Consider the following 8,215-nt stretch of genomic DNA (forward strand, 5'->3'; position numbering starts at 1 on the left):
AGTTGTGTGCACTATCCAATTTGCTGGATATCAGTGTAGTGCACTGTGGGACTTATAGCGTGAAAAATATTTGTGTTGGTGTGAGTGTATACTTGAGGATTGCATTCAGCTAGTCCTACACTCCTGTGTAAGTGCAGGGGTTATTGCACTGATATAAGCCTAATGTGACATCTTGAGATTGCAAACTGGGGAAAAAACGGTGAAGAATCACAAGTACAAAAGTTTAAAAAAATATGTGGATAGTAAAATTTATCATTCTTTTTCCAAAAAAAATCCTTACATAACATAGTTCATCAAACATCAGCAAAACTGGCTGTATGATCGACAGACTATATAGACTAGGCTGTATAATACAGAGCCATAACAGACAGTGCATAGCAAATCAGATGCAAGAAACATACTCTGATGGATTGATTTTTGGCTCTGCTTAGACGGAGTTAGGATATACCACATATCTCTAGTGTTTATGTCAACATACAGGAGAGCCAATCAACAAAAATTTGAAGCCTTTCCCATGAAAAGCTAATATTGAGGAAATCTCCGAAACACAGCAGATTGCTTCATTTTTCTTTTCATCTGAAGTCCAGGTTTGTTTAGAATATATTTCCAATCCTCACAAATACATCTTAAGCTCGCTTAATTGAAGAGAAAACAAACACAGAGCGCATTGACAAAGAACAATCCATCCAAACGTATGAACAGTGATCAATGGAACCACAGTGCTTTTGTGTATTTGGGAAACAATTTCATAGGGAATCCATGGACAGAGGAAGACAAGAACATGAACAGTCATAGTCATCAAATGTGCAAAGCACATCAGTGAAAATGTGAGATAAATTTCCTTTAAAACTGGGGACTTACTAAACAGAGGAACAGTCAGAGGTCACAGGGAAAAAAATGGAATCAGAGCCCCGGGGTCTGGCAGAGGCAAATGAAAGAGGAACAGTGCACAGACCACATGACAATGAACTATAAAATATGCTCTGGTCACATTTAAAACAATGGTCATACCTCATTTGACTCAACAAATCAGCCATGTCACCATGTCATAATATTAAAGTGAATTTAAACCTGGCAGTCTGACCTGGGTGAATAAAATAAGCAATTTCAGTTTGACGTCATGTAGAGCAGGATGTATCTATCCAATCTGAGTCAGCAGCCGCTGCTGTTCTGCTTCTCTGCCCACCAGCCAGTTCTAATCATCATCATCTGAAAGAGAATCAAACCAGTCATGCCAGTTCCACATATTTTGGAAATATCTGGTGGTGGTATACCAAAAGAGGTCTGTTATGCATGTTGCTCCTTCATCTTAAAACAAAATCAATCTAATTCTCCATTGCTTTGAATTACCATAATTCATTCATCTCTGGCATTCTTTGTCATTATGAAAGAAACTTTACCTGTTCTTGCAATGGCTGTGAATTTGCTTATAAAATGAATTTATCCTTTAATTCTATTCCACATCTGTCTTTTTAAAATAGCTGTGTGGGTTTGTTTGTTTTCAAGCAGCATGCCCAACAAAATGTCAATCAGTCCACTGAAAAATGGAAGGAGAGTGTATGATTGACACACCAAAGACTATGCAGAGTGGAGTTGTGGAACACCAGGAAATGTCTCATTCTGTGCTTGTTCTGCCACAATAGGCTTAAACAAATGTATGTAGTTTCCACCTCTGTAAGACACTGGACTAGGTGGCAGTCCAGGTGCTACACACAATACCTCCTTACATTTGACAAATATTACATAACCACTACAACGGAAAATTGCCTATTTTAATAATACTGCTCAATTATGAACAGTACATATACATAAGTTATGCATGCATACTATGTTCTTGTACAGCATAGGCTGTAGCAGGTTTCCTTGATTGAAGGCATCAGGTGTTAAAGCTTGAATGAGGTGTGAACCGTCGTGCAGGCTGTGAGATTCCTGAGAGATGCAACAATTGTCCTTCCAGACAGGTGCTCCCTCTCATTCATCCAGCAACGGCATTTCATCGGCCATTCACTCTTTGAATGTTTAACAGGACGCACTCAATCTTGTGACATTCCTGTCTGTGGGGCACTGACTACATTATAAGGGATGGTCTCAGGTGAGGGAACCCCTCCCCCCATTGCAAGTTCTAATGAAATCAAATCACTGCTACCATCTTATTGTGCCCCATGTGCAGTCTTCCATAGGTTTACATATACTGTCTGACAAGATGAGAACCATGCAGAGGGTTGTAAATTTGAAGGTAAAACACAGTTGAACGATTAAAGACCTAAATCAAATCTAAAAAAACACTTCAGACATCCAGTTATAAATGTTTAAAAATACAGTGTATTTTTCATTGCAAGTTTAATGCATTTTCATGATAACATGTACAATTAATCTTTGTGTAATTAAACGTATTTGTATTCTACATGTACATTTACACAAATGTAAAATGTGTATTCTACATTTTGTGAAGTATGTTTGTTTAATGATATAGTCACCACCGTTATTTCTACAAAGACAACAACATGCAGTATGGGAATGGCGCAAAACACAGATACAAAAAAGTTAAAAGAGCATCACAAATCTGATAGCCGCAGTACCACTTTGAAGTGGGTGCAGCTGCCCCGTCGATGGGGTAGCGTGATAACAATGTTCCGCAAAGTGATCACGTGAGGTAATTGTTGTGCAATGCGTTGCTGCCCCCTGGTCGCAACCAGAGGAATTGCTGCAGTTTGCATGTATGGTGGGTTAAAGGTCATCAGTAACCGCCAGGTGCTATGGGCCAATAGTTACGTCGATTGAATTGACAATGTTTGACAACTGAACTCTGATAAATTCAGAGCATGAAATAAAGCATTAGATGGACAGATAATCTCTTTCTTAGCTTCACGGCGAGGATGGATTAAAATAGGCGGAACGAAGGGGTGAATGGAGAACGAGTGTTGTACCTGTTGAAAAGTTCACTTTTATCACAACAGCTGTCGTAAGTCCTCACCTGAGAGAAGGTCATTGTTATTTGCATTAAAACAGAGCAAAACCCCACCGCACAGTTATGCTCGGACCTGAGAATGGAGTTGTAAGCCTACTTGTTTGGAAAGTCTTGTACTTGTTCCCAGTCTCTCGTCATAGAAGAGAATGGTTTACAACGTTTACAATTTCAGAATGGTCAAAGCCATATGTCCAGGTGTCAAACAAGTAAAGAAATAAAAAATGTTTCTTGTTGAATCACTTAGTGGGGCAGAATGCTTAATTTGAGGGCAAACTAGACGACAAGGTAGCGTTTGCCAGTGTTTTGTGTAAGAATGTTTGTCTAAATGGTAATAATTTTGTTTAAGCAAATCGTAGCCAATCATAATTAAGTACTATACTGGTTGTGGTCTAAACAATCACTTATAGAGGCTGCCCCCTGCTGGACCCAATATATACAGTATACTTCTGGACAATTTAAAATCCTTTCACAGTGTTTGAATGAACCTCGAAATAAGCGTTGATGTCATGGTTTCCGCAGCAATTCAAATAATTAAAAAAAAATCAACTGTAACAAAAATTGGGTAACGTTGTTATGAAATGCTCATATTCCCCAAATTCGGTGGTTGCTTTTATCTTGTCATTTGGTCCGCTGTTGAATTCCTTCTCCACTGACACCCCCTGTCACTCACCAAAACACACTGCGTTAAATCCATCACTGACGGTCTGCTGTGGTTTTCTCCCCAAACAATTGCAAAATACAAACTTCCATATTTAAACCTCTTGTGTACACAATAAATGTAGTACCTCAAATTAAAATTATATAATGGCAGGTGGACGTCAGTAATTAGAGGGGATGGATGACTCAGAACTATTGTCACTCACCATGATAGCATTCTGATAATGACTTTACTTGCTACACGTTTAACTAAAGAAGAGTCTTAACTAAGGAAGAGTGACATTAACCGTATTGATCTACATCCCTTTTTAAATATGACCGTATTTAAGATGTGGATGGGGATATGAAACCATTTGAATAAATTATCTAAATGTTCAAAATATATTAAGCTACACTCGCAGTGTATTTAAGACATAAGTAGGCCTACCTCATTTTAAACGTTTAATGTTTAAATGTGATTTGCTTCGACAGGGGACGCTAGAACCTAAATTCAAAAAGGGAAATTGGCAATGCCAACTAAGTGTAACCAATGAAAAATAATTGCGTGGTTTTTCTACCTTACACGTTTCAGAAAGTTATATTCAATAGCATATTGTACATAGTTAAACGTGGGCTACGCACAATAACGTGCTGCGTGTAAACTATTCAAGGAAGCTGCTGACTGATTGTGGAAATGCGTGTTGTAGTTGATGTGTCTTTTCATATTTTACTTTACATTTAAAATGAGTAGGGGCTTTTTAAATGTGTTGGAAGGAAAAATAATGCTAAAAGTCACTAAATTGTCACTTTACTAATGGGCAATCGTGTTTTATATTGAGACCACGGATGGCGGGTGGAGAAATGAATGGTGAAATTGGAGTGATTTGCCTAATCCCCGACAGGAATGCGCTTTCCAGTATGAAACAATGACATTCCCATTGTATAGACTGATGTATCGTGATCAATGCGAGTGCCGCAGACTTCAGATGTGTACAGCTTCCACTTCGCGCCTCGGGGCACCTGTTTTTCAGGACTCTGACACGTTAGCCATGCTAGAATAGGGATGGATTAGCCCGTGTAGGGAGGCGGAGATACGTCTGCACACCCCAACCCCCTGGCTCATCCAGTGTGACTATATTAGAGAGAGACTACAAACGAGTTGCACTATCGCTGCAGATTGTGTGGTCTCTCTGTCGAGTTAGGAAATACCTGCTCTGTACATTCCGAAGGAACTTTGGTCCAATCCATATATTTGTAAAGGGTATTTTTTTACTTTATGTTCTCAGTGAGCTTTATTCGGGACACCACCTGCAAATCCGCTGAAGTTCTTCACCAGTTGCAAATTTAATACAAAGAACAAAATGCCACGATCTTTCCTCGTCAAGAAGTATTTCACCAGCAAAAAGCCAAATTACAGCGAACTGGAGAGTCAAGCTGGTGAGTAACAAAAATGCCCGACGTGTATGGTTTTTTAAACGCAACGGTTCATGCCACCTGTTTTCAGCGGGTGCAGCGCTTGTCAAAGGCTGCAGAAGTAGCGTTTGTATGCTTATGTAAGAGAAAGTACAGTTTAATGCTTCGACTTTTTTGCTGCAGTTAATTATTTCTATCAGAGGGTTGACCAATATGATAGTGTTGTGTTCGCTGCGCTTGGAGTGTTTATGTGATGTTTAGCTGTTAACGATACGACTTCCACAAAATATAACACTATCACTATTCTTTGGTCTAGCAGTGATACCGTGGGGAGTGGAATAGACATATTTGGCAGAGCTGTGAGTGCATAGCTAACGGTTTATGCAACGCTGTTACACAAGTGTATTATATTCTGAACTTGGTAACGTTATATTTTCACCACAGTAAATGTCTAACCTTAAAACTGGAGACCTTCGGTAACACAATCTTCATATGAATGTAACGAGTTTAACAGTTGAACATCGTTTCGAGTGCTTTGGCGACCCCGTGTCAACAAGTGGAGGAAATAGCCCTTAATAAGCCTTAGTTGGAGTAATTCCTGAGATTTAACGCCGCGTCAGGCACGTCACAATGTTTGCAACAAGGTGCGCCGCTAAAAATGCAGCGGAAAAAAAAATGCAGCGGATAAGCGGAAGACTTTTTACTGTTGCCACTTAAGTCAGTCGGAGTGGGGTCTCGGGAAATTTTTCACTTTCAGTAATGGGTCCTACGTGTTCGTCGTTCGTCCGTAAGAACAGAACTGAATCGTGACCATGGCAGTAGCTAACGAAATATGGAAAGAGTCCTAACTTCCCCACTCTCTGCTCTCTTTGTTTATAGACCCTTTCTCAGCAATGGTGCCAGAGAGGTACCCTTTGGCAGAGCTGCCGACGGGGGAAAACGGCTCCTCTGAGTCCTGCTATCCCTCTGGACTGGTGTGGAACGTGGGCCTCCTGCCTGCACTGTACACCCCAGTGTCCCCAATCACCCCTTCCCCCTCAGGACCCCTGGACCTCAGCTCACAGTCCAGCAGCAACAGCAGCAGTGAGGAAGACGAAGGCCGCACGTCGGACCCTCCCAGCCCGGAGCCGGCCGACTGCTTCCAGTGCTCTCACTGCAGCAAGAGCTACAGCAGCCCTGCTGCCCTGTCCCGCCACCAGCTGTCCTGCTCCCGGGAAGACGAGAGGGTCGCGCCAGGGGCCCGTCCCGCCTTCCGCTGCAAGCACTGCCCCAAGGAGTACAACAGCCTCGGGGCCCTGAAGATGCACATCCGCTCCCACACGCTGCCCTGCGTCTGCACCACATGTGGCAAGGCTTTCTCCCGGCCCTGGCTGCTGCGTGGCCATATCCGCACACACACAGGTCAGTTCAGATCTCCGCACCTCAGCTTGTGCAAACATCAGTGTCCTCGCTCTCTGCTGTTTTTATTGGTGTCATCGACAGAATTGTCCGCTAAATTGTTTGATTAGCGTAGCACTTAGAGTACTGGTGGACAAGATCAGGGGGTGAAGTTTGTGATTTGTTGTTCATTGATGGCCCTTTTGTGTAAATAGCCCGGTGGGATAATCTTATCTCTCACATGTGTTAGACTGTGTGTGGATAACATTGTTAGAGGGGATACAAGGACCAATGGGTGTCTGTTAATTACGTATCATTACCTACTAAATAATCACACTGCCATCAACCTGGGAGCTTTTTTGTTGTATTTGAAGTGCTTGTGATTCCTGTGTAGGGACAGAACGTGATCAATGGTTAGGGCTCATGGTGCAGCTGATAACAACTGTAACACAGAAGTCTGATGATGCCACCCTGGCCGTTGACCCCCGACCACTGGCCTTTTTCTCCCCTTCAGGCGAGCGACCATTCTCCTGCCCCCACTGCAGCCGCGCCTTCGCCGACCGCTCCAACCTGCGGGCCCACCTGCAGACCCACTCCGAGGTGAAGAAGTACCAGTGTGGCACCTGCTCTCGCACCTTCAGCCGCATGTCGCTGCTTCACAAGCACAACCTCACCGGCTGCTCCTCCACCTAGAGCGGTGGCACGCCCAGAGACTGTGACCTCCCCATTACAGCTTCGGTCCAGACCCCCTCAACAACCCCCCTCCATCCACCTTCCAAAATGCCACAGTCTGCCCTCCGCCACTGGAGACCTCGCCAGGGACATCCATGGAGAGAGCGGAGTGGGTGTACAGTATGTGGCTCGTGAAAGCCGATATCTTCTTTGAAGTGGATAAGTATTCAAGTGCTCCATGCACTCTGTAATCACAAGCAAAGAAAAGCAAATATTATCCCTCGTGCATATGAACTGGATATACGTGACACAGTCGCGACAGCAATAACCATTCAGATGCGTTTTGTGGGGTGTGTTTTTTGAGACGGGCGGGGAGGGAGGGCAGATGGACGTGTCATTTATTCCCAGGATGCCCCGCGGTGCCGGCTGGCCCGGGACTGTGGCTCTGTTGCAGCTGCTGGCAAGTGTGTTTGTGCGTGGGGGGGTTGTCTCTCACCACGCTCCACACACATCCAGGAATGTATTGAGACAGCTGCCCTGGTGCTGCACTGCTGGGGCTGGGTGCTGACAGGTGCGTTAGTCCTGACCTTTACCGCAGCGCCAACAGGTGACCCCCCCCCCTCCCCCAGCGGCAAACAAGACGGGGCACGGTGGCGTGGAGGCTGCGGGACTTGCAGAATATGGCTGTCTGCCACTGGTCGTGGAAGACTACTGCCTTTTTCCAAAAAACTGACCATGTGAAGTGGAAAGCGGGGAGGCCTCGTTCAGCCTTGTGAGGTGTCTGCAATGACTTCAGGGTTGCTTTATTCTCGGCTGCTTCAGCCAAATTTGTACAATGCACTATAGCAGACTGTAAAAAGTGTTTTTCAGATAGATTTTTTTACAATCATACAAAACAGAAGAGATGCTTTGTCTTTGATAGAAAGGAAGCCATACTTTGAAATATTTCAGTACGCTTGTTAAAGTGCGAATTCCCAAACCAAAGATGTCTTTTTCTATGCTCAGATTATTATTTTTTCCATATGTAAATTGCTGTTGTTGCTTGTCTTACAATATGCCATATTTGTTCCTCTTGAGTGTATGCCCTCTATACTATGCAAGCCAAGCCCTAACGCTTGGCTACAGGTCCCAGTGGTATATGTATATGCC

The 8,215-nt window shown here is 43.5% G+C and overlaps 1 protein-coding gene across 1 annotated transcript; it reads left to right on the forward strand.

The window, feature by feature from the left end:
- The first annotated feature begins 4,758 nt into the window (after positions 1–4,758).
- On the forward strand, positions 4,759–7,840 carry snai1b (snail family zinc finger 1b). The gene is made up of 3 exons (XM_036533659.1): positions 4,759–5,041; positions 5,897–6,418; positions 6,909–7,840. The coding sequence occupies exons 1-3, from the start codon at positions 4,966–4,968 to the stop codon at positions 7,085–7,087; spliced, it is 777 nt and encodes a 258-aa protein (XP_036389552.1). The 5' UTR covers positions 4,759–4,965; the 3' UTR covers positions 7,088–7,840.
- Positions 7,841–8,215: the final 375 nt, after the last annotated feature.

The sequence above is a fragment of the Megalops cyprinoides genome, chromosome 7, assembly GCF_013368585.1.
Source record: "Megalops cyprinoides isolate fMegCyp1 chromosome 7, fMegCyp1.pri, whole genome shotgun sequence".
In the NCBI taxonomy this organism is placed as follows: domain Eukaryota; kingdom Metazoa; phylum Chordata; class Actinopteri; order Elopiformes; family Megalopidae; genus Megalops; species Megalops cyprinoides.

What these genes read in the sequence shown, in the direction of transcription:
- snai1b (XM_036533659.1), top strand. Translation starts at nt 4,966, where the DNA reads ATGCCACGATCTTTCCTCGTCAAGAAGTATTTCACCAGCAAAAAGCCA. An exon ending in CGAACTGGAGAGTCAAGCTG is followed by an intron (nt 5,042 to 5,896) that starts GTGAGTAACAAA and finishes CTTTGTTTATAG; the next exon opens with ACCCTTTCTCAGCAATGGTG. An exon ending in CCATATCCGCACACACACAG is followed by an intron (nt 6,419 to 6,908) that starts GTCAGTTCAGAT and finishes TCTCCCCTTCAG; the next exon opens with GCGAGCGACCATTCTCCTGC.